This window comes from Arabidopsis lyrata (genome assembly GCF_000004255.2).
Source record: "Arabidopsis lyrata subsp. lyrata unplaced genomic scaffold ARALYscaffold_2, whole genome shotgun sequence".
Classification (NCBI taxonomy): domain Eukaryota; kingdom Viridiplantae; phylum Streptophyta; class Magnoliopsida; order Brassicales; family Brassicaceae; genus Arabidopsis; species Arabidopsis lyrata.
In genome coordinates, this window is record NW_003302554.1 from 7482881 (window position 1) to 7508971 (window position 26091).

Sequence of the window (26091 nt, forward strand, 5' to 3'; positions counted from 1 at the left end):
GAATATGGATAATAAAATTTTAAGAAGGTTTAGTGAGCTACATTTGGGCACAATCAGTCCTCTTAAACGACACAGTTTCAGAAACTGTGTCATATCCAACAAGGAAGTTCATTTGCGCCAAGTTCCCATAGATTGTTAGCTGTTCATTTGCAGTAAATACAAAACAAGACACATCTTCCACTGCAAAAAATATGGGCATTGATAGCAGAAAAACATAGCGCAGTTTTCGCAAATGCTATAATAGAATTTTGTCGGGAAATTAGACTATATAATAGCGTTATTAAAACGCTAAACCTAAATATAACTAAGCGGGAACCTAAAACACGGGTTTCCACCAGCACTTAGTAAAAATTAAGCGCCTTAAGATAAAACACTTAAACTAAACCCTTTTTTCACTTAGTCGGAAACTGAAACATCACTTAGTTGAGAACCAAAAAAAAAAAAAAAAAAAACTTTTTCCCCACTCTCCGACTCTCGAGCTCTCCGTCGATTCTCACCGTCTTTCTTCACAATACTCACCGGCATCTGGAAATCATCAGCTCTGTCACAAAATCGGTAACTATATCAGTTGTTGCATCTCCCTTTGCTTCACTTAGTAGTCGATTCAATTAATTCTAAGTTATGGATCTTGTTGTTTTCAAAATTCAGTTCGTTATATGTTAGGGTTCTTCTTATTTATGGTTCGATTTAGGGTTCTTTGCTAATTTCAATTATATGTTTTCCAGATCTAGCAGAGGACATAACAATTTAAATATTTTCTTTCAAAGGTTAGTCCAAGCGACAAGATTTCTTAGGGCTTCGTTTTATTATACGAAATATAAATTGTGAATGTTTTGTGTATCACACATGTTGTGTGTTGTTGTCTGATTCATTTTGTGTATCACACATGTTCTCTGTTGCTGCTTGATTCATGCTGGATTTGGATTATTGTTTCAACGGTTCTCAATAAGGGTAGCAGATAATGTTGGACAAGTCATGGGTTAATTTCTGCAGGTTTGTTTCTGACTTGTTAAACATATATAAGTTATTGTTGAATTTGTTTACTTGTTTCTGACTAAGTTATTTAACTTTTATTGACATGTACTGAAGAACTGATCCGGCATATGAGAATGGTGCTACGAAATTTGTTAATGAGGTTACTGCTGGTTTACGAGGATCTAAAATGGTTATATGTCCATGTTCAGTTTGTCGCAATGTAGATCGTCATTTAGGCAGTGAAGTAGTATATCATCTAGTAACAAGAGGAATGGATGAGGATTATAAGACACGGAGGGATTGGTATCATCATGGAGAAGTGAATTCAGGGGATGCAGTAGAAAGCAAAGTAAAGCAGTGGAATGATGAGGTTTTAGGGTTATACAGAGCTGCTGAATACTTAGATGAAGAGTTGGCTATTAAGGGTAGTAAGGGTAGCTTAGTTGATTATGCTCATGGTGAGGAACAGGACAAGGAAGAAGATGAGTTCCTTGCAAAGCTAGCTGATGCTGAGACTCCTTTATACCCTAGTTGTGCAAAACATAGCAAGCTGTCTGCGATAGTTACATTGTATAGGATAAAGACAAAGAATGGGTGGTCAGACAAAAGCTTCAACGATCTTCTGGAGAGTTTACCAGCCATGTTACCAGAGGACAATGTTCTACATACATCAATGTATGATGTGAAGAAGTTTCTGAAATCTTTTGATATGGGGTATCAAAAAATTCATGCTTGTATTAATGACTGTTGTCTATTCAGGAAGAAGTACAAGAAGCTTGATGTCTATCCCAAATGCAAAGCTTCTAGATGGAAGACAAACATGCACACTGGTCAGATAAAGATAGGTGTTCCATAGAAAGTTCTAAGGTACTTTCCACTTATACCACGCTTGAAAAGAATGTTTTGGTCTGAGCAACAAGCCAAGGACCTAAGGTGGCACTTCAGTAACAAGAGTAGTGATGGAAAAATGCGTCGCCCTGTAGATTCTGTGACTTGGGAGCAAGTCAATGCCATATACCCTGAGTTTGCTGCTGAAGAAAGGAACATAAGACTTGGTCTTTCTACTGATGGTTAAGTATAGTTGTTGGCCAGTATTGTTAGTTAATTATATTATGGCTCCAGACTTGTGTATGAAGAAGGAAAATGTGATGCTTACCTTGTTGATTCCTGGGCCGCAACAACCTGGTAATAGCATTGATGTTTACTTAGAACCCCTGATAGAGGATCTTAACCATTTGTGGAGCAATGGAGAGGTAACTTTCAACCATAAAAATATCCAAACACAAAATGGAATGGCTTCACAAGCCAACATGAACTCCAAAAGGAGCACGCATACAATAAATTTTAAATAATATATATATATATATATATATATATATATATATATATATATATATATATATATATAAAGTTAAGAAAGATGCATAAGAAATACCTGTCAATATGTGCTTCTTGCAAAGTGACTATAAGACCATATTTCTTCAAGCTAGAAATTCCAAAGCCCACAACTACTCCCGCAAGACCAACAGCTGCTCCTCTATGCTCACCGTACTTACCACTCTCCATTAGCTTATCGAAGAGCCTCAAAAAAAGGGGCAAGGGCCTCCTCCTCCTAACAAGTCATCATTGAAAACAGCGATAGACCTTAAGCCACTAGGAACCAAAGGTATATCAAAACTTGTCTCGGTAAGATCTCAAAATTTGTAGGAAACATACTTGCTTTGATAGCACAAGTGGAGAAAGGCATGTTAAGACTGCTCGTTGCACAGAGTCTGATGGTTTTTAACACCTCCAACAGATTTTCCACAACATTATGGACTTTAGGATCATCCTGCCATCATTAGTGAATATATAAGATAGAGAAGAAAATCATGTGCACCGTGACGAGATTTAAACAAATGATAGGGTACTTTTGCCAAGTGCTTTGCTAGTGATCCAGTGAATATAACAACACCCTCACGAACCAGGTCATATTCCTCTTCATCAGATGCCTACATGATAAGAGATATGATGAAGGAGCTTTAAAGTAATCATGAAACAAACAATGTATCCAGCATGTTTTCAGTTGCTTGTAGAACAAACCTATTTATTTAAATAATTCTCAAAGATGGGGAACAGCAATGAAACGTTTTCCTTGCCATGCTTATGAATAATCATGATACCAGCATTGATCATCTTTCCACGAACATATGTCTTGGGATCAGCCTGCATATGAGATAAACGCTCAGTTTCATACAATTTTCTGAAAGTCAAAAGCTTCCAGCTATAGTTTCTGAAAACAACATAAAATGTGGGTTTCTAGGTGATAAATTGTGAAACCCAAATCCTTTGCAACATGGCTAAGAGGGGGAAGGTTCTTTTATTTGACAAGCATTCATCTGACAAGATGAGAAGAAATACCAGTGCGCGGGATATCAATAAGGTCATAACAGCAGGAAGGTCTTTGTTGTCAATACGTCAGCAGCAGATTGCAGTGCTAAGGTAATTCCTTGCCTTCCCATCCAACCAGCATCAAAGACATCCTTGCCAGACGTCGCATCACGGATGTACAAAGAAATAAAGTGTAAAGAACAATTAATCTTTAAAGAACCATATTTATTGCCACACAAAGTAATAATTCAAGAAATGCAATGACCTGGATTGATGTCGGGCTTTAATGAAGAGAATCTGCCAATGCTTCTGCTGCAGCTAAACGGACATTGAGATTTATATGAGAAAGTGCTTTAAAGATTCCTGAATAATCAGTCCCCAAATCATGACCATGGCCATATATCATCTGCTGATTCAGCCACTGACTGCAAGCATAAAGATCACAGAGCATCAGATGGTGCAACTACGGAAAACAATAACTTTTCCCTAGTCAAGTACACTACGGAAAACAATAGGAGGATAATAAGTTAGAACAATATCAGCAGGAATGGTAAGAAACACACTGGAAAATGAAGGTATCTACAGGAAGTGGTCCTGATCTACAAGATACATATACCTGTGTATAATTCTCTCAAAAAGGTAACTAGCTGTTACAAAACACATGATTAGCAAGACCCATCTCCTCAAGGGCATCTCCTCTTTGAGCATCAGTTCCTGTGCCTCTTCCTTCACCGTTTTTCCTTTGTCTGCAATTATTAATTCGTAGAAGAATATATATATTCTGGGGACATAATATTAAGACCAAAGAGTGCTTCGCTAGATATGTACCAGCTTTCTTGGCCAACTTTGCAGTGTCCCTTCTCCCCGAATTTGCAGCTTCTCTAGCCTTTCTTTAAAAAATGATTAGAAGAAGATATTATTAAATCCAATATGCTACAAGTTGAATAAAACAATGCAAGTACCGGCTCCTGGTTTGTGTACTTGGCACCAATCGTCTGAGCAACATAGATAGCTTGTTCATTTAAAATCATCCCCTCCGGTGTTTGAAAGATCTGAATAAAAACATAAAATATTAGAGTTTTAACTACTCAAAACTTGCAGCTGAACATTATTATTTACCCATTGCACTCTGTATGAAATGTCAGAGTAAAATATTAGAGTTCAACAAGTGTCTAGAGAGAGAGGAATGAAATTCTAACTCCATCATTTACTAAAGAAAGGCGAAGTAAAAGTGAGGAGATTTTCTAAGGTCAGTCTCTCCAAGCATATCATAAGAGAGTCGATCTGGAAGGTCTTGTAGATGCTAGAAAAAAATAAAACATAAGTCATCAGGAAACTATTTAAACGGTATAATCCCTTTGATTAGTAAAACAATTTCCATTTTTAAAAACCATCTTAAACACTATATGTATCCTCTTGTGCCAGAGACACCATTGTGTACAAGGAATATACTGCCGCTTGCTGCTCGGGAGTCTTAGGACTCATTAAACCCATTGGTCCAAGTAGACTCTGAAAGAATCATTCAAATTAATAGTTGATTAGTAATGCCAGGAAACAATTAAAAATTAAAAACCACAAGTTTCGGTGACATAGAAGTCATTAACAGTCGTGAGATTACCTGGCAAACACTTTCTCTATTGGTAGAAAAAGTGTATGAAATGTCAAAGTAAAATATTAGAGATCAGAAAGTGTCTACAGAGAGAGGAAGGAAATGCTAACTCCATAATCTACTCAAGAAAGAAAGAGTAAAAGTGAGGAGATTTTTACCTTACTGTTAGTCTCAGAGCATAATATCAGGAGAGAGTCGATCTGGAAGGTCTTGTAGATGCTAGAAAAATAAAAGATAAGAAGTCGTGAGATTACCTTGCAAACACTTTCTCATGTAGCAACATCATAACCACGAGTTTTGAGACACTTTTGCAATCTCTGCATATATCAGGTGTATATCACTATTAAAAAATTGCAAACAAAAGAAATATGGGTAAGTAGAATTAACCATGTCGAATGACCAATGTCAAGATTACCTTCCAAACATCTTCTCTTGTTCCAGTACCAACTACGCTGGGATGATGCGAGCAGAATATGGCTTGAACAGTCCATGAGCTTGGAGGTCCAGTAACTGCTGCCGATGAAATGACAATCAAAGCCTTCACTAAAACCTCTACAGAAGGGACGAAAGGAGCTTGATGATCCATGGGATTATCTGCGTCACTGCAGAGGTGCCAAGTTAGTTCCTAGAATGAATAAGTCGTTACTGTTAATAAAAAGACAAGATCAGAAAAATAATAGTGATAACATTAGCGATAACTAAACACAGAACAGGTAGCAGGTAGCTGGGTGGGGTGAAAAGAATTTAAGAATACAAAACGAGCTTACCATTTCTACCTGGTTCTAGAATAAACGATTTGGTCCCCAGTTATGGTGGAAAGGAAATCCGAGAAGTCGTCTAAAAGAGTAGTGGCTAGCTGTGAAGTTGCGAGGAAGATATTCGTAACAGAATTGTAAGCTGTTTTACGAACATTCCAGCTTGGATGGCAAACTAGAAAGAGAAGTAACTACATAGAAAAGAGATGAAACATAAGTCCAGAACAGGGAGAAACACGAATTCTCTTAGGCTACCTGTGAGATAGTTAAAACTTCTACAAACAGTTAAACAACGAATCTCACACATTAGGTAGGAGGTTTACCGGGAGGAGTGTTCTATTTGGAGCACCTCAAGAAGGTTGACAAATACTACACAATCATCACTGAAAAGTTTTTGAGGCCTTTCTGTTGTGACATGCAAAATACAAGAAAGAAAACGAAGAAAAATGCAGCACACCAAAAGGTAAGTACCCTGCCATGGTAAAATTAAACTCATTTTGAGATATCAAAGTAGAGGAAATACAATTTACCAGTTTCCACGGTAGAAGAACAACAAGACAATGACTAGTATAACCAGGTTCCGCAGGGGTTATTCTTAATCTTTTATTACATAAGCAAAAAAAAACATGTAAAACTAATCAATTCATGGGCAAAAATAAGCTAAATAACTACTAAATTCAGAATTTGTCACATTCTGTTGGACTCCGAGCAAAACTTGATTAACATCATGCCTGAATGCTTCACCACAAAACAACATTTAGAAAAACAAAATTGGCATCGTGAGTTAGCCTAAAAAAATGAAACCATCTTGCCTGAATGCTACACTAAAGAACCATAATATCATAAAAATTACCTTAATTTTTGAGTCTCTCAATCCATTTGGACCAGAAGTCAACTATAGTAAAATGTTGATCCTTAGACAGAGAAAGACTAAAGGAAGACATTCACTGATGTAGTTTCACATTCACAATGGTCCATGAAATATCTCCAGATGAAGAATGGAAAGAAGAGAACCTCATACAATTCTTTCGTGGACTCTGGCTCCTTAATCTTTGAGGCGAAGGTATTGAAGGCTTTTTCCTCGCAGGATTTATACTTCTTCTGCTCTCTTTTTTTCCTGCATCAAGATTTTTTACAACCCTTCTTAAGATTTATTTTCGAAAAGCTACGGGATTGAAGCTTTCAATGGAGCAATATCTTACCTTTAAACTAGAGTGGAGTAGAGAATGATTAGAACTCTACAACAAGCAATACGAAAAAAAAATGTTATTAGAAACAAAGACAAAAAAAATTAAAGTATGAACTACTCAAAACTTGCAACTGAAAATTAATATTACCCATTGCACTCTGTATGAAATGTCAAAGTAAAATATTAGAGCTCTGTTTAATACCAACTCATCAAAATTCTTTCCCACCACAGTCACTATACTTGCGTTTTCTGGTAGATTACACCGGGTTTGATCTTAGCTCGTATATGTTCCAAGTCTCTTCAAACTCGATGATATCCCAAAAAGAATATCAAAAGAGGATTCTATATGACTATATCTCATACTTACATTATATGGAACTGGCTCTGACTTATAGTAGCGTGAAACAACTCCATGAGCGAGTCCTGAACACAACTCCTAAATTACAAATCGAAAAGAGGATAACATGAATCAGTTACCATATGAATATTTGAAAGGAAGAAAAAAAAAAGGTAAAGCAGATTCATACTTCTATATTGTTTGGTGAAGGATCTGATTCGAGCAAATACTTGGAGTTCAGGTTGTTATCAAAAGCAGCAATAAAAACTATAGATTAGTCCCACATTGGCTTAGCATTATTATTAGTAGATCACAAAGTGTCAATCACACAAACTGAGGTCAACCGACTAAGGTCAAGAATTATCAGTGGATCACAAAGTGTCAATCCCAGCTTCTATTCTGAATTAGGTCAAGAATGTCATTGCAAGGTTCTCATTTGTTATATCGACATATATTAACATAAGCTTAAAGAAAAGAATAACCAGTTAATAGAGAGTCTAAACACAAATTTTGTCTGGTCTTTAAGATTCAGCATAAGAGAATTACCTTCGATTTAAATTTTCTTGCAATATCTTCAAGAGCCTGAGCAAGTTTCTGAAAATCATCAGCCTTGGAGAAGAGCATAACCTGACAAAGGAAGTAAAGAAAAAACAAAGCTTAGATTAAAACATAATCAAAAGCAAACAAAGATAGAACCAAAACTTCTAATCTGAAGCTTAACAGGACTAGAGTAAACCCAAACAGTATTGGTATCAGTCAATTTTGTAATCAACGGAAACTTGTTGCTGCCTAGAAGCTCCAATATCTTCTCCATTTTGTAAGATCCATCTGCATTGCAGACAGGTGTTACCGCTTCTCACGATATAGATAGCAGGAAAATGATCTGATAATAACAAGAGAAGTCTTCAAAATCAGCAACAACCAACAAGCTTACCATATACAGTGTACCTTTCAGCCTCAATTTTAACCATCCCAATAAACACATTACTGCTTTTAAGGTCAGGAATTAGAAGTTTCGCAACATCGTTGTCGCTTGTTTCTAAAAACTGGATTTCATCATCTGATTTTGCAGCTTTCACGAATTCGTTATGTTCAGAACCCTAAGCAAACAAACAACACACATATCAACAGTTACATTCGAAACCGACTCTACATTAATGATTTCCCAGGCTTCAAAATACCTCAAACTTGTTCAGAAATCTCTGAGCTTCAACAACTGAATTAAGTGTAATGATTGGTGCACCAGTCTTCTTTTGCGCCCAAATTACTATATCATCCCTGAAACATTGACCAAAACATATCTCACAAATCTCATAAATGATTCAATCAAAATCAGAACTTGCTCACTAAAGCCAGATTTTAACCTCAAGACATTGAAATTGACAACAAAGAAGCCAAAATTAAAGATAACTTACGCAGAAAATCCACCATTGTAAGTCTGAGAAGTGTGATAAACAAAGAGAAGAAGCGTAGGGAAGCCCTTAATCTCAAGCTACGAAGCAATCTTCGAATACAGGAGATTCTTACCTTACTGTCAGTCTCTCAGAGCATAATATCAGGAGAGAGTTGATCTGGAAGGTCTTGTAGATGCTAGAAAAATAAAAGATAAGAAGTCGCGTGAGATTACCTTGCAAACACTTTCTCTATTGGTAGACAAAAAGTAGCAACATCATAACCACGGGGTTTGCGACACTTTTGCAATCTCTGCATATATTAGAAGGTGTAATAAAAAGAAATATGAGTAAGTAGAATTAACCATGTCGAATGACTAATATAATGTTAAGATTACCTTCCAAACAACATCTCTTTTTCTAGTACCAACGATGCTGGGATGATGCAAGTAAAATATGGCACGAACAATCCATGAGCTAGAAGGTCCAGCAACTGAATGATAATCAAAGCCTTCACTAACACATCCATAGAAAGGAGCTTGATGATCCACGGGATTATGTGTGTCAATACAGAGGTGCCAAGTTAGTTCCTAGAAGAATAAGTCGTTACTGGCATTTAGGTCCAAACCTTTCAAAATGTCAAATGAATCAAACTGTTAATAAAAAGTCAAGATCAGAAAAATAATATGAGACATCAGCGATAACTAAACACAGATTAGGCAGCAGTATACCTACTGGATGGGTGGGGTGAAAAGAGTTTAAGAATACAAAACGAACTTATCATTTGTACCTGGTTCTAGAAGAAACGATCTGGTCCCCAGTTATGGAAAGGAAATCCAAGAACTCGTCTAAAAGAGTAGTGGCTAGCTGTGAAGTTGCGAGAAAGATCTACGTAACAGAATTGTAAACTGTTTTACGAACATTCCAGCTTGGATGGCAAACTAGAAAGAGAAGTAACTACATTGAAAAGGGATGAAACATAAGTCCCAAACAGGGAGAAACGGGTCAGAAAGCATGAACTCTCTTAGGCTACCTGTGATAGCGATTCCAATGAAAATGCTTCAATAACCGTGAAATCAGGCAGGAGAGATAGTTAAAACTTCTACAAACAGTCAAACAACGAATCTCACACATTAGGCAGGAGGTTTACCTGGAGGAGTGTGAGCACCGCAAGAAGGTCGACACATACTACACAATCATCACTTGAAAGTTTTGAGGCCTTTCAGTTGTTAAACGAAAATATAAGAAAGAAAACGAAGAACAATGCAGCAAAGCAAAAAGTAAGTACCCTGCCATGGCAAGAAGAGATCACAGTACCAGAAGAAATATTTAGAAAATATTACCAAAGTAATTTGCAGAAGTGAAGGCTCATTTTGAGATATCAAAGTCCATAGTATCCCCTGGTGTTCAAAAAACAGCGGAAGAAGAAAATAAATTGACTGAATATACTTCTGTTACCATTTACCAGTTTCCATAACAGAGAAACAACAAGAGAATGACTATTATAACCAGGTTCCATAGGGTGTGAACTTTTACATATCATACATGTCATACAAAATGATATAACACCACCGACATAAGAAAAACAAGTGGAGACATTTGTGTCTTGCAAGGCAGCCTTTTCATGTGAATATACATTTGTGTCTACAGTGTAGTACTAAAGACAACCAGTGGAGCTAATCCATCAAATGTACTATTGAATGGATTCACAAGCCAACATGAGCTCCAAAAGCAACACATATACAATAAATTATATATATATATATATATATATATATATATATATATATATAAAGTTAAGAAAGATGCATAAGAAATACATGTCAATAAGTGCTTCTTGCGGAGTAACTATAAGACCATATTTCGTCAAGCTAGAAATTCCAAAGCCCATAACTACTCTCTCAACACCAAACGCTGCTTCTCTACGCTCACCATATTTATCACTCTCCATTAGCTTATCCAAGAGCCTGAAAAAAGGCCAGGGGCCTCCTTCTAACAAATCATCAGAGACAAACGACGATAGACCTTAAGGTATAGAATGATATACTCCTCAGGCCAGAGCAACTAGGAACCTAAGGTATAGTAAAATTTGTGTCGGTAAGATCTTAAAATATGTAGGAAGCATACTTGCTTTGATAGCACAAGTGGAGAAAGGCATGTTGAGACTGCACGTTGCACAAATTCTGATGGTGAATACCTCCAACAGTTTTTCCACAATCTTATGGACTTTAAGATCATCATGCCATCATTAGTTAATATATATATATATAAGATATAGAAGGAAATAAGCAAAAAGTTCACCTACCGCTTCATGCGCTCTTGGTCCCTAGCTGTAGATACAACATCACGTACAAGTTTTATATATGAAGGAAGTACTTCCTTTGGAACTGAACCGATAACCTTAGCCAAAGCTTCCCAGGAAACCTGTTTAAAGAGAATAAGTTAGACAAGACATGCTCGCTTCAACTATTTTCTTTCTGGTCAAGTAGCCTACCGTAACAGTCGTTGAATCAGAATCACTGAGCATAACAATCAAGGTAGATATCATGTTTGGAGCTTCATCAATTAAGTAAAGCTTGCTACTCTTGAAGAAGTAACCAATCAGATATGCGGAACTTCATCTAATTGAAGCCTGAAAACGAAAGATTTACAAACCTACATTACTTACTTACTAATATAAATATACTTACTTAAGAAATTACAAACAAACACTCCTTTGAGAAGTTCTCAACTCCTTCTTCATCAATGACAAGGACCACCCTCTCTTGTGCCAATTCTTGGACTTCCTGCAAAAAGAAAGAGAATCTTAACCATAGATAACAATAGCTTTCATACAAATTTAAGGGTGAAGAAAATCTTAATTATTTACCTTGTTTTCATCTCCCATTGCAGAGAGCAAAATAGGAAGTATGGTCCCGAGATGCGTGTTAAAACCAGCACCAGCAACCTCAGCCAAGGCTCCCAAAGCATGAGCATTAAAAGTAACTCATCATGCTGATGATGCATATGTAGAGAACAGGACAAAAGAAATCACATACGAGAGAGGAAGATGGACAAGCTTGGACAAGATGTGTGGAAGAACAGCTGCTGTCCTAACACTGCAATTACAAAAGTAAATTCAGTAAACCATAAAACTTTGAACTGACTAGGGGAAGAAGAGCCTGAGGAAACAGTAGAAGAAAACCTTATAATTTGTTTAAGTCCATTCAAGGCAGTAGTAGACATTTCATCATCTTCTAAGGCTTCCAGAAGAGTTGGGATAATTTCATCCATTGCTTGCAATCCAGCACTCTTACATTACAAGAGTAGACGAACGATACATATAGAGTGAACTAGAACAATCTGATAAGGAACACAAGTCAGAATAGGTACCTTATACAGAGTGCTAAATGCTAGTCCAGCAGATTCACGAACCTCAAGAGCATTATAGAAGAAAGTTGTAGAAGTTAAGAAATGTTAAATTTTTAATAGCATAAAGAAACATGCGAAATTAGAAGCTGATGCATATAGAATAAATCAAACCTATCACAAAGTGACGTCCGAATTGTGGGAATGAGCTGATCCATGAAACTCAGCAACCAACTCCTCCCAGCAGTTGCCATCACTTCATTCAGGCCAATGCATACATCCTGTCAATCATGAAATATAATATAATATCAAGCTATTAGATGAATAACATGTGCCTGATAAGTCTGCATATCATATTTAAGCAAACAATCCTATGCGTAGCATCAGTTGATTGATATGAAAACATTCTAAGCATCACAAATGGACATAAGACAATGCAGCAGGACACAAATCATGCAGTGATACACAGCTCATTAAAGAGAGATGAAATAAATACATGTCACAATAACTAGAACACAGACACATAAGAAACGGTGGCAGTTCTACTCATAAAATAGCACTGGAAATATTCACTTCATGGTTAGCATGGTCGCAGTAAAAAAATCTACCAAAATAGTTCATCATAAAACCAAAATAACTATGCTCTACGGTGTAACGGTGTAAAGTTTTTGAGAAAGAGAGATAAAATGATTGATTCATCACGAAGCTTTACTTGTCTTTTGTCAACATCTGGGTCGGTCAGTCCCTTAGATAATTTTGGAATGATAAGAGGAAGCACCCTTTCACCAAGCTTCCTAACCAGCTCTCCAAGTGATCTTCCTGCTAGCTACACAGTATAATAGACTCATACAATAAAATATAAGGAAAGAAACAAAAGAAACAAACCTGGTGCCTCTCAGAGGATTGCATTATTTGCTATAGGTTAGCTGTTACCCTTGAACATTGGTCACCACGTAAATACTAGACTACAGGTTTTGAAAGGAAGGATAAACAACAAGAAAAAAGACAACACAAAAAATGCTGTTAACCTTGAACAATAGATCCCCAAGCAGTTCAACAAAATTTGCATTGAAAATACCATCCTCCACAACTGGACGAAGAAGAGGTAGAGACCTGCAAAACCAATGTTAATTACAGGATCCAATCTCCTGATACAAGACCTGAGATCTAAATAAACTCAATTCAAACAGAATTTATCAATGTAATCTACCACAAATTCAAGAGTAACAATAATGGCACCTACTGGCTTAAAAATTTAATCAATCTACGGATCATGTTAGGTCAACATTAGCTAATCTAGTTAACTATGCCAAAAAAAATCAGAGAGAAGCTTATATAGTGTAAATTTATACGTTATAGCATGGTGCTCCACCAGTACATGGCCAGCCCCCAGGGCTGCATCACGAACAGATTCATTCTCATGGGCAAGATCTAAAACATCATAGAGCACCACCAATTTAGTCAATGAGTCAAAACCTAGTTCAGAAGTTAAAAGTCTGCCAAAAAGGAATAGGTCCACCACTCAGAATGGCCGGTAAGACAAGCTGCAAGTACTTCTCGAATTGAGCACCCAAGGATCTTGGTAAGAACTGCGAGTAACAAACAAAAGCTTTTAGAATTTTTTACAAAACTGACATTTAAGGAACATCTAAGGAGCAACTGGTTTCACCTTGAAAAGCGTAAGGTATCCATCTCGGACTGATGCTTTTTGATAAGAACAATGACGAATGAGGTCAGGAAGTATATTCTCAAAGTAATCTGTCCCAAGAGCTGCTATAACCTGAAATATAAGGAGAAAACGTTCCACCAGATGCAGCTACAATTTGGGGAAACAATTGTTAAGCAGATGCTGAGATAAATGATTTCTAAATTTCTGTAATTCCATTTGCCATACACCATACCAGTTTCAAATGTACTTGATTGAAACATTAAAAGAAGGTACCAAATATAGTGAGTACAAAAGCATATATACAGAGACGTTTCTTTAAGTTAACTGTAAATTAAGAGAACAATCAGCTTATAATTGAACAGTAAAACCGTAATACTCATGCAATGATGTATTGGAAAATCGACGTATTGAAAACTGTGAAGATAACAAGATTAAGCTCATAGTATCAAAACACATCTTATTCTACATACCTCACTTAATCCCTGAGCATTGTATCCCATATCTTTCAACATTGCTTGTATCAGAATTTAGAGTTTCAAACAGCCACGGAACAAGATCTGGGAAATTATCCTCTCCCATTCCTCTAATAAGTGACCCAACAGCCCTCGCTGCAACAGAACGTAACTCAGGAATTGGATCCACAAGAACCTGAGAACTCCAGTGTTCAGTTAATAAACATCTTATGCAAAAGACAACTCATTATTTTTGTAAGAACAGCAGTTTATCTTTCTAACCTCAGTAAGGAAACATATCCTTTGGCTCTGTCACAAAAGAACACATATTACCGACAATTTCGAAAGTTTCTTTTTTTGTTTCAGAAATTCTTTCTCTCAATCCTCTATGTACTATTGGTACCAATAGTGCAAGCGAGGGGCCATCAACAGAATTAACGAATGTTTTTTGTAATAAGAGAAAGATTCAGAAAGAAACAGAAAAGAAGAGAAGTATAATCGAACACAATTAAATACGGGAGCCTTACTTGAAGAAGGATGTCAAGAGAATGTCGTGTGTACTCATTGGGATCTGTTAAGGCCTATAGAAGAGTGGGGACAAGAGATGATCTTTATGACACTTCCACCCTAGAAATAATGGTGAGTGGGAACTCTAGTCAGTAAAATCAACCAAATATGAAATTTCTTCTATTATATCAGTCTAACATGCTGAAGTGCTAACCTGTATAATTTTTAACTCAAATACTATCAAATAATCAAGGGTGGAAAAATTATTCCCAGGATTACAGTTAAGAAGCAACTGATATCTACAAGCATACACACCTCTGTAAGTTTTGGCACAGCCCTAGGAAGGCATTGAGACAGTTGCTGAGGAGCAGAAAATGCCATAGCACCGAGGAACTGTGCACTGCTTTGCTTTGTTCTACATGCTTTATCTTCAAGGCCCTATCAGAAAGAATGGAAATGTACTGCCATCATTAGGTATACCCAAGTGTAGTGAATATATAAGATATATAAAAAAAAAGTACTGTCATGTAAGAGCAAAGAATAAATGTAACTAGGTATACCAAGTTTAGTAACTGAACCTTATTTCTAAGGAGAAGCACTGCCATCATTAGTGAATATTTAAGATAGAGAAGGAAATCATGTGCACTGTGTCGACATTTAAACAAATGCTAGAGTTATTACTCTTGCTAAGTGCTCCGGAGAATATAACAACACCCCGAACCAGGTCATATTCCTCCTCATCAGATGCCTACATGATAAGAGATATGATGAAGCTCCGAAGCAATTCATAATAATCATGAAACAAACGGTGTATCCAGCAGGTTTTCAGTTGCTTGTAGAACAAACCTCTTTATTTAAATAATTTTCAAAGATGGGGAACAACAATGAAACGTTTTCTTTGCCATGCTTATCAATAATCACGTTACCAGCATTGATCATCTTTCCACGAACATCTTTGTTGGGATCAGCCTGCACTTGAGAAAAACACTCAGTTTCATATAATTTTCTGACAGTCAAAAGCTTCAAGCTATAGTTTCCGAGAACAACATAAAATGTGGGGTTCCAGGTGAAAATCCTTTGCAACATGGCTTAGAGTGGGAGAGTTCTTTCATTTGACAAGCATTCAGCTGACAAGATGAGAAGAAATTCCAGTGCGCGGGATATCAAAAAGGTCATAACAGCAGGAAGGTCCTTTGTTGTCAATACATCAGCAGCAGATTGCAGTGCTAAGGCAATTCCCTGCCTTCCTATCCAACCAGCATCAAAGACATCTTTACCAAACGTAGCATCACGGATGTACATAGAAAATAAAGTGGAAAGAGTAATAATTAATCTTGAAAAACCATACTTATTGCCACAAAAGTAATAATTCAAGAAAGGCAGTAACTTGGATTGATGTCGAGCTTTCATAAAGAGCATCAGCCAGTGGTTCTGCTGCAGCTAAACAGACATTGAGATTTATATGAGAAAGTGCTTTAAATATTCCTGAATAATCAGTCCCCAAATCATGACCATAGCGGGCCTATATATATATCATCTGCTGATTCTGCCACTGCCTGCAAAAAGCATAAAGATCACAGAGCATCAGATGGTATAACTACGAAAAACAATAGGAGGACAATAACTTTGGGAGCCCCAGACAAGTACATCAATTTATTATAGTTGACACGGCAAACAATGATATAAACAGTATTTGTGTACAATACAAGAAGATAACATAACTAGATATCACATCAAATTATACAGGTTAACCTTTTCAGGGTCTTGTAGAGCTATCCAAATGTTGGTTGCTATATTTAACTTTCTGAGGAAGGGAGCATTTGGAAACGGCAGCGACATCAGCTGCTTGCAATCCAAGACACAATTCATTCACGCAGGTCCAACTGATGCTTGATATGCGGGAACAACACCTAGCACATGATATAGAACCTGAAGAAAATTTAGTTCAGATGTTATATTTGAGAAAGGGAAGCAAGTGGTAAAGAACCTGAAAAATTTAGAACAATTTCAGTCGTCACAAATAAAAAGTGGAAAGAATTGAGCACAATGTAATTGACACTATAACTGAACGAATGTACAGTGTAAAAACAGACAGGATTCAAGTCATTAAACTATATTATCCGGATTCTTGGAAGTGGCAGCATCGGATCTAGATGCATATACAGAATATGAAGCACATCACTATGAAGTTTGTCCGCTTTGATGACAGTAAAATTCGCTCCAGTATCTGGCAAGACAAAATCACAGGTCATTTAGTGATAGAATATACAAGTTAGAATGATGTCAACAGAAATGGTAAGGAACACGCCGGGAAAATGAATGTGAACTACAGGAAGTGGTCCTGATTTACAAGATACGGGTACCCCATTTATAGTTGTCCTCATATGTTTTCCCATCCTTGTCAATTGATGGACGAAAATCAGATGAAGCATCAAGTTCATCAATCGCGGTCAAGCGCAGAGAAGTTGAAATTTCGAGAGCCCAGTTACACAGTGGCTGAACTGTACACCTTGCAAGCATCTCCAAGTTTTCAAAGGCTGCAGCACTTACAATAGGTGATCGCAGCAATGGATCCAAAAAAGTAGCCTGGTAAAGTGATACGGTGAGTGTAAGAGGTTAATCATAGAATTATAGGAGCCTGATATGCCAAAAGAATAATATTCATGTAAATAAACATAAGGAGTATCAGTGACAGTGGCCGAGGAATGAAAAATAATTGTTTCTGAAATCTATTCATTCACTTTATAGCATATGGATATGTAAAACTGTAACTGGCTGTGACAAAACACAGGATTGGCAAGACCCATCTCCCCAAGGGCATGAAGCACCAACGAAAGACTTTTTTGCCGTTTCCTTGCCTCTTCCTTTGCCGTTTTTCCTTTTTCTGCAATTATTAATTCACTGAAGAATATATATATGCTGGTGCAAAATATTATTACTATAGAGTGCTTCAGTAGATATGTACCAGCTTTCTTGGTCAACTTTGCAATGTCCCTTCTCCCCAAATTTGTAGTTTCTCTACCAGCCAATCCTTTCTTTAGAGAATGATTAGAAGTCTACAACAAGCAAAAAGAAGAAGATGTTATTAGATCAAATATATACTAAAAGTGGAACCATATATCAAAATCAGCGGTATGGGAGTTTTTTTTGGAGATAGTCTCAAATTCCCTATAGTTAAAAAATAAGTGACCCAACAGCCCTTGCTGCGACAGAACATACCTCGGGAATTGGATCCACAAGAACCTGAGAACTCCAGTGTTCAGTTAATAAACATCTTATGCAAGAGACAACTCATTATTTTGGTAAGAACAACAGTTTACCTTTCTAACCTCAGGAAGGAGCAATTCTATGTAACGAAACATATCCTTTGGCTCTATCACCAAAGAACACATAGGACGAAGAATCTATGGCTTCGACTTGTTGCCGAGCAAGGTACTTCTCTCTTCTCTCCTTCTGATAGATGACACAATATTTGGTGAATAAATGGGAGAAAGAAGGTAAAACAATGAACAAACCAAAGATTTTAAATGTTATATAGGTATAATTATCTGTTACCCATTCGTCTATGACAAGACCCTCCCCGACCACTCGAGGCCCTGTCTCCACTGCTACTTGATCCTTTTGCTCATCAAACTGCACGATAAACACCCAAAAATGCATCATCGATAGACTTATGCCTAAGACTCTCTAAGACGGAGATGAAAACCTATTTACCAGTTGCAATGTTTCAGCCTATAAGAGTCAAATTTGGCTACAAATATACTCTAAGAGACTAAGATTGAATAAAATTGCCTCCAACAAATTGACTTTTATGTAAACTGATAAGATTTAGAAAGGACCGACTGATAACATACCAACTCAGGCACATACTCTACTCCTGGTTTAACTTTCAGGCTAATAATCTTAAACTTAACCTTGCTCTTCTTGTTCAACTTCTGTTTTTCATTGTTCTCTGGATGTTCCACAAACTTGAAAACTGCACTTGAACATAAACAAGAAGCAAAAATCAGAGGCTGTAATTAACTAGTTAAGAGTACAAAAAACCAAAGATTTCCAGAATCTCGTTACCAGTAGCAAAAACACTCTCTCCTGGAGCCAAAACACCTCCGGGAGGACGCATATAACAACTCTTAGGTGCCGTTGTTTGGAACTAAACAAGAAGATACAGAGTGACTTAGATGGAAAAGCACCAATTATTATATCATTATAACTACATATAGAACAAACTAAAGTCAACAGAGAGTCAACTTCTCTGCATTTGCTTAACTTGTTCCCAAATAAGTATCAAATGCGAGAATCAAGAACCACAAATTTGAAGTGAAGGATACATAAAACTCCATTACCTTGAATGCAGTATGAGATTTGCTAGTATTCTTAAGCTTGATTGCGCTACACACTTGTTTACCAGGTTCATCTGAAATAAACACAAAGCACAAGTTCTAACTTCGTTATCTAAAAATGGAAATCCAAAACTCTAGAGCATCTTGGCACAAAATCACTTCCACAGAGAGCTTCTCTGTACAAAACCAATCAGAATCCAGAACCAAATCAAGAAATTTCCAGAGAACTAAACTTATTCGAAATCAAGCTAAATCGATGGCAGAATCTCTTAACAAAGAAGACGTACAAGGGAAATACAGATAACTTGAAGGATCTAGTCGGAGACGACGGCGAGCTGGAAGAAGTGATCTCGCGACGGAAGACATAGTCAAGGAAGGTGTAGAGACGGGGGAAACATCTGTATTCCGATGTCCATGGCGGCTACGGTAGTTTTGGTTTGGATCCTGTGTTGAAGACGAAGATGAAGAAGTGGTGCTTCTCCTCTGCCAAAACGGACATAGCCTGAAGAGATTCTTCTTCTTCTTCTCCACACTATTTAACTCTATGTGAATATTTTTGGTGCCCCAATAGGGCAGCACCACCGTGAACAGTTACAAAAACTCAGCAAAATATACATAAAAAATATTCAAACACAAACTTGAATGGCTTCAAAAGCCAACATGAACTCCAAAAGCAGCACCTATACAATAAATTGTATATACCATATTAACATATAAATAAAGTTAAATAAAATGCATAAGAAATACCTGTCAATTTAAGTGCTTCTTGCAAAGTGACTATAAGACCATATTTCTTCAAGCTAGAAATTCCAAAGCCCATAACTACTCCCGCAAGACCAAAAGCTGCTCCTCTACGCTCACCATATTTATCACTCTTCATTAGCTTATCCAAGAGCCTCAAAAAAAGGGCAGGGGCATCCTCCTAACAAATCATTAGAGATAAATGACGATAGACATTAAGCTTCATCAAACCGACTGATATACTCCCCAAGCCAAAGCCACTAGGAACCAAAGGTATTATCAAAACTTGTATAGGTAAGATCTCAAAATTTGTAGAAAACATACTTGCTTTGATAGCACAAGTGGAGAAGGGCATGTTGTGACTGCTCGTTTCACAGATTCTGATGGTGTGTTCAACACCTCCAACAGCTTTTCCACAACATTATGGACTTTAGGATCATCCTGCCATCATTAGTGAATATATAAGATAGAGAAGAAAATCATGTGCACCAAGACGATATTTAAACAAATGGTAGAACTATCACTTTTGCCAAGTGATTTGCTAGTGCTCCAGTGAATATAACAACACCCTCACGAACCAGGTCATATTCCTCTTCATCAGATGCCTACATGATAAGAGATGTGATGAAGGAGCTTGTTATAATCATGAAACAAACAATGTATCCAGCAGGTTTTAAATTGCGTGTAGAACAGCAATGAAACGTTTTCTTTGCCATGCTTATCAATAATCATGATACCAGCATTGATCCTCTTTCCACGAACATATGTGTTGGGATCAGCCTGCATATGAGAAAAACGCTCAGTTTCATACAATTTTCTGAAAGTCAAAAGCTTCAAGCTATAGTTTCTGAAAACAACATAAAATGTGGGTTTATAGGTGATAAATTGTGAAACCCAAATCCTTTGCAACATGGCTAAGAGGGGGAGGGTTCTTTTATTTGACAAGCATTCATCTGACAAGATGAGAAGAAATACCAGTGCGCGGGATATCAATAAGGTCATAACAGCAGGAAGGTCCTTTGTTGTCAGCAGCAGATTGCAGTGCTAAGGTTATTCCTTGCCTTCCTATCCAACCAGCATCAAAGACATCCTCACCAGACATAGCATCACGAATGTACAGATAAAATAAAGTTGAAAGAGATAGCGGCAAAACCAATTAATCTTTAAAACCCATACTTATGCAACAAAAAGTAATAATTCAAGAAATGCAATGACCTGGATTCAACAAGCAATAAGAAGAAGATGTCTTTAGATCCAATATGCTAAAAGTGGAATCATGTTTCAAGTGTAAAACAGAATAAGTAGAATAAACCCATGTAAGTACCGGCTCCTGCTTTGTGTACTTGGCACCAATCGTCTGAGCAACATAGATACCTTGCTCACTTAAAAGCATTCCCTCAGGTGTATGAAAGATCTGAATAAAAGCATTAAAAAATAATAGTATTCACTACTCAAAACTTGCAGCTGAAAAGTAATACTACCCATTGCACTCAGAGTAAAATGTTAGAGCTCAGCAAGTGTCTACAATGAGGGGAAGAAAATGCATACAGTAAAAGTGAGGAGATTTACCTTAATGTCAGTCTCTGAAAGCATATTATGAGACAGTCGATCTGGAAGGTCTTGTAGATGCTAAAAAAATTAAACATAAGACATCAGGAAACAAGTTAAACCGTACAATATCTGTGACATTACCATCTTAAAACCGTACATTTGGGATTAGTAAAACAATTTCCTTAAAATACATATACCATCTTAAACACTGTGAATGTAACCTCTGGTGCAAGAGACATCATGGTGGACAAGGAATATACTGCCGCTGGCTGCTCAGGAGTTTTAGGACTCATTAAACCCATTGGTCCAAGTAGACTCTGAAACAATCATACAAATCAATAGTTGATTAGTAATGCAAGGAAACAATAAAAAACCAAGTTTCGCACATATAAGTGATTGACAGTCGTGAGATTACCTTGCAAACACTTTCCACATTGGTAGACAAAAAAGTAGCAACATCAAAACCACAAGTGTTGAGACACTTTTCAGTAGTGACGGAATAATAGTACATTCTTTCATTTTCTAACCTGTACATTTACTAATACTCACTAAAAACCCAAGCATTGCAACATTTATAATAGGCTAGGAGGATGAGAACATTGGTTACCAAGTAAATACTAGCCTACATGTTTTGAAAGGAAGGATAAACAACAAGAAAACACAACGCAAAATATGTTGTTAACCTTGAACAATAGATACCCAAGAGGTTCCACAGAACTTTGACGGATATGCCAATTATCATCGAAATACCATCCTCCGCAGCTGGAAGAAGAAGAGGCAGAGACCTGCAAAACCAATGATGCTTCTATTAACTACAGGATCCAATCTCCTCATACAATACCTGAGATCTAAATAAACTCAATTCAAACAGAATTTATCAATTTAATCTATTACAAATTCAAGAGTAACAATAATGGCACCTACTGGCTTAAAAATCTAATTAATCTACGGATCATGTTAGGTCAACATTAGATAATCTAGTTAACCATGCCAAAAAAATCAGATAGCAGCATATATAGTGTAAATTTATACGCTGTATCATGGTGCTCCACCAGTATATGGCCAGCCCCCAGGGCTGCATCATGAACAGATTCATTCTCATCGGCAAAACCTAAAACATCAATGAGTCAAAACTAGTTCAGAAGTTAAAGGTCTGCCAAAAAGTAATAGGTTTACCATCCAGAATGGCCGGTAAAACAAGCTGCAAGTACTTCTGGAACTGAGCAGCCAAGGATCTTGGCAAGAACTGCGAGTAACAAACAAAAGCTTTTAGAATTTTTCACAAAACTGACATTTGAGGAAGTTATCCATCTCGGACTCATGCTTTTTGATGAGAACAATGACGAATGAGGTCAGAGAGTATATTCTCAAAGTAATCTGTCCCAAGAGCTGCTATAACAAAAGGAGAAAACGTTTACATACCAAGAGTAAAACTGTTATGGAACTAAGTAACAAAGCTTTTACATACCAAAAAAGGTAACTGGCTGTGACAAAACACAGGATTGGCAAGACCAATTTCCCCAAGGGCATGAAGCACCAACGAAAGACTTTTTTGTATCATGTGAACAATTTCCCGTGTTGAGGCCTCCTCTTTGAGCATCAGTTCCCGTGACTCTTCCTTTGCCGTTTTTCCTTTGTCTGCAATTATTAATTCGCTGAAGAAAATATATATGGTGGGGGCATAATATTATTAATATAGAGTGCTTCGCTAGATATGTACAGTGTCCCTTGGTCAACTTTGCAGTGTCCCTTCTCCCCAAATTTGCAGTTTCTCTACCAGCCAATCCTTTCTTTAGAGAATGATTAGCAGTCTACAACAAGCAAAAAGAAGATGTTATTAGATCAAATATATACTAAAAGTGGAACCATATATCAAAAATAGAATAAACCCCATGTAAGTATCGGCTCCAGCTTGTGTACTTGGCACCAATCGTCTGAGCAACATAGATACCTTGCTCACTTAAAAGCATCGCCTCAGGTGTATGAAAGCTTTCAATAAAAACATAAGAAATAAAAGTATTCAAAACTTGCAGATGAAAAGTAATAACTACCCATTGCACTCTGTATGAAATGTTAGAGTAGAATGTTAGAGCTCAGCAAGTGTCTAAATAGATATAGTAAAAGTGAGGAGATTTACCTTAATGTCAGTCTCTGAGAGCATATCATGAGACAGTTTATCGGGAAGATCTTGTAGATGCTAGAAAAATTAAACATGAGACATCAAGGAACAAATTAAACGGTACAATCTCTTTCATTAGTAAAACAATTTCTGCGTATATCAGAAGGTGTATACCACAATTTTTGATACACTTTTTCAATCTCTGCATATATCAGGTGTATATCACTATTAAAAATTGCAAACAAAAGAAATATGGGTAAGTAGAATTAACCATGTCGAATGACCAATGTCAAGATTACCTTCCAAACATCTTTTCTTTTTCCAGTACCAAGTACGCTGGGATGATGCAAGCAGAATATAGCTCGAACAATCCATGAGCATGGAGGTCCAGTAACTACTGCCGATGAAATGACAATCAAAGCCTTCACTAAAACCTCTACAGAAGGGACGAAAGAAACTTGATGATCCACGAAATTATCTGCGTCACTGCAGAGGTGCCAAGTTAGTTCCTAGAATGAATAAGTCGTTATTGGCATTTAGGTCCAAACCTTTCTAAATGTAAAATGAATCAAACTGTTAATAAAAAGCTAAGATCAGAGAAATTATAACATCAGAGCTAACTAAACACAAAACTGGCAGCAATATACCTAATGGCTTGGTGGGATGAAATAATAATACAAAAAGAGCTTATAATTTGTACCTGGTTCTAGAAGAAACGATTTGGTCCCCAGTTATGGAAAGAAAATACGAGAACTCGTCTAAAAGTGTAGTGGCTAGCTGTGAAGTTGCGAGGAAGATCTTTGTAACAGAATTGTAAGCTGTTTTACGAACATTCCAGCTTGGATGGCAAAGTAGAAATTGAAGCAACTGCATAGAAAAGAGATGAAACATAAGTGCAGAACAGGGAGAAACGGGTCAAAACACATGAACTAGCTTCGGCTACCTGTTATAGTGAAGTAACTGCATAGAAAAGAGATGAAACATAAGTCCGGAACAGGGAGAAACGGGTCAGAAAACATGAACTCATTTAGGCTACCTGTGATAGTAATTTAAATAAAAATGCTTCCAAAACCCTGAAATCAGGCAGGAGAGATAGTTAAAACTTCTACAAACAGTCAGACAACGAATCTCACATATTATGCAGGAGGTTTACCTGGAGGAGTGTGACGCAGTCGGATGCACTAAGACAACAAACGTTAGTCTTAGAATTGAAGGTTCAAGTTCGCGGGTGTCAAACTTGAAGAAAAAGCTCTGGAATCCACCAGAAAAAGGTAAAGCTCGAAAACTCGAAGACTTTGATTAATAATAATGGTAAAAATTCCCTTCAAACATAGCACCTAAGGTTCTTTATATAGAGAAAACCTTAAGCATAAAATAAGAAATTCCTAGAAATAAGGAAAGTTACTAGAGTCCTAACTAGAAAAGGAAAACACTTAAAATAGGAAATATTTAGAAATAACTTGTAAGCTAGAATAGATTAGGTATTGTAACCGTCTCCTGCATCAGTCTCCTCCACCTCCAAAGAACTCGTCCCCGAGTTCTTATCTGGATAAAGAACACCATCGGCATGATACTCATAGATGTCCGCTACGTTGAACGTATGAGAAATGCTCATATCGTCTGGTAGATCCACCACAAAAGCATTGTCATTAAGCTTTTTCAAAATCTTGAATGGACCATACTTGCGAGGCTGAAGCTTGCGATAAGTACCAACTGGAAACCTTTCTTTCTTGAGAAACACCATTACTTCATCACCTTCTTTGAAAACCTTGAGCCTCCGTTTCTTATCTGCTGCCCTTTTGTTCTTTTGCCCAGTTGCTTCCAATCTAGCTCGGACTGCTTCTTTAGTGTCCAAAATGTCTTTAGCCATAGCCTCAGCTGATGCACTAACTCCAGGAGCTTGCGGTAGGGGAACTAAATCAACCACATGCTTCGGGACAGAGGTATATACCAACGTAAATGGTGATTTCCCTGTTGCGGAATGTACGGCACTATTGTAAGCGAACTCGACCTGCGGTAGGGCTAAATCCCACTGCTTCGGTTTATCACCACAAACACTTCTGATCATGTTACCCAGCGTCCTGTTTGTTACCTCGGTTTGCCCATCACTCTGGGGATGAGCTGTAGAGCTTCGTTTTAAACTTGTTCCAAACATCCTCCATAATGTAATCCAGAAGTGACTGAGAAACTTAGTATCCCTGTCGGAAACTATTGACTTCGGAACCCCATGGAGACGCACAACTTCTCGAAAGAACAATTTGGCTATGTTGGTTGCATCTGCGGTCTTTCTACAAGCAATGAAGTGTGTCATTTTGGAAAACCTGTCAACAACAACAAACACAGAATCCACACCTCGCTGCGTCCTCGGCAACCCCAACACAAAATCCATAGATAGGTCCTGCCAGATATCGTCAGGAACAGATAACGGCATGTAAAGACCTGTGTTCTGAGATTGTCCCTTAGAAACCTGACAAACAAAACACCTCCGAACAATAGTTCCAGCGTCTTTCCTAAGATGCGGCCAATAGTACCTTTCCTCCAAGCTTGCAATTGTCTTATCCCGTCCCAAATGACCACTAAGACCACCACCGTGCAATTCTCGGATCAGCTTCTCTCGTAACGACGAGCAAGGAATGCACAGTCTGTCTCCTTTAAATAAATAGCCTTCGCGAATATGGAAGTCTGCAGAAGGATGCTTACCGTTGCACTTGTCCCATAATTCCTTGAATTCAGCATCA

General features: G+C 37.3%; 3 protein-coding genes and 1 long non-coding RNA gene across 8 annotated transcripts; 1 reads left to right on the forward strand and 3 right to left on the reverse strand.

Annotated features, from left to right (window-relative positions):
- Positions 1-187: 187 nt before the first annotated feature.
- On the reverse strand, positions 188-24594 carry LOC9322836 (protein ILITYHIA). 4 transcript variants are annotated; one of them, XR_002333901.1, is made up of 17 exons: positions 23372-23641; positions 23124-23223; positions 22955-23045; positions 22703-22872; positions 22411-22480; positions 22267-22345; positions 21918-22019; positions 21650-21761; positions 4308-4854; positions 4174-4235; positions 3962-4091; positions 3376-3770; positions 3058-3180; positions 2886-2966; positions 2692-2806; positions 2411-2587; positions 188-541 (listed from the first exon to the last, which is right to left on the reverse strand). XR_002333901.1 is itself a non-coding variant. In XM_021034350.1 (17 exons), the coding sequence occupies exons 4-17, from the start codon at positions 23661-23663 to the stop codon at positions 6800-6802; spliced, it is 1128 nt and encodes a 375-aa protein (XP_020890009.1). In that variant the 5' UTR covers positions 23664-23839; positions 24054-24220; positions 24297-24426; positions 24507-24594; the 3' UTR covers positions 6191-6799. The 4 variants fall into 4 exon arrangements, 2 of the variants coding, with proteins under 2 accessions (XP_020890009.1, XP_020890007.1); XM_021034350.1 differs by lacking the exons at positions 188-541; positions 2411-2587; positions 2692-2806; ... (4 more) ...; positions 4174-4235; positions 4308-4854 and adding exons at positions 6191-6826; positions 6912-6947; positions 21008-21097; ... (4 more) ...; positions 24297-24426; positions 24507-24594 and having other exon boundaries at positions 23372-23431; XR_002333900.1 differs by lacking the exons at positions 188-541; positions 2411-2587; positions 2692-2806; ... (4 more) ...; positions 4174-4235; positions 4308-4854 and adding exons at positions 6191-6447; positions 6563-6826; positions 6912-6947; ... (1 more) ...; positions 21253-21312; positions 21432-21551 and having other exon boundaries at positions 23372-23639.
- On the forward strand, positions 459-2242 carry LOC110230727. 2 transcript variants are annotated; one of them, XM_021034353.1, is made up of 4 exons: positions 459-555; positions 726-993; positions 1090-1650; positions 1735-2242. In XM_021034353.1, exons 2-4 carry the CDS (start codon positions 962-964, stop codon positions 1829-1831), a joined length of 690 nt encoding a protein of 229 aa, XP_020890012.1. In that variant the 5' UTR covers positions 459-555; positions 726-961; the 3' UTR covers positions 1832-2242. The 2 variants fall into 2 exon arrangements, with proteins under 2 accessions (XP_020890012.1, XP_020890011.1); XM_021034352.1 differs by having other exon boundaries at positions 1090-2242.
- On the reverse strand, positions 8212-11657 carry LOC110230728. Its single transcript, XR_002333904.1, has 12 exons — positions 11496-11657; positions 11359-11412; positions 11121-11258; positions 10932-11050; positions 10754-10852; positions 10447-10618; positions 9970-10026; positions 9025-9845; positions 8863-8939; positions 8651-8766; positions 8417-8513; positions 8212-8335 (listed from the first exon to the last, which is right to left on the reverse strand). It is a non-coding gene; the product is annotated as an uncharacterized LOC110230728 (long non-coding RNA).
- On the reverse strand, positions 17247-20743 carry LOC110230725 (vesicle-associated protein 4-1-like). Its single transcript, XM_021034351.1, has 14 exons — positions 20659-20743; positions 20421-20463; positions 20208-20288; positions 20008-20124; positions 19690-19864; positions 19230-19484; positions 18946-19016; positions 18671-18752; positions 18457-18578; positions 18158-18235; positions 17923-18055; positions 17822-17845; positions 17568-17658; positions 17247-17486 (listed from the first exon to the last, which is right to left on the reverse strand). Exons 2-11 carry the CDS (start codon positions 20445-20447, stop codon positions 17933-17935), a joined length of 1131 nt encoding a protein of 376 aa, XP_020890010.1. The 5' UTR covers positions 20448-20463; positions 20659-20743; the 3' UTR covers positions 17247-17486; positions 17568-17658; positions 17822-17845; positions 17923-17932.
- Positions 24595-26091: the final 1497 nt, after the last annotated feature.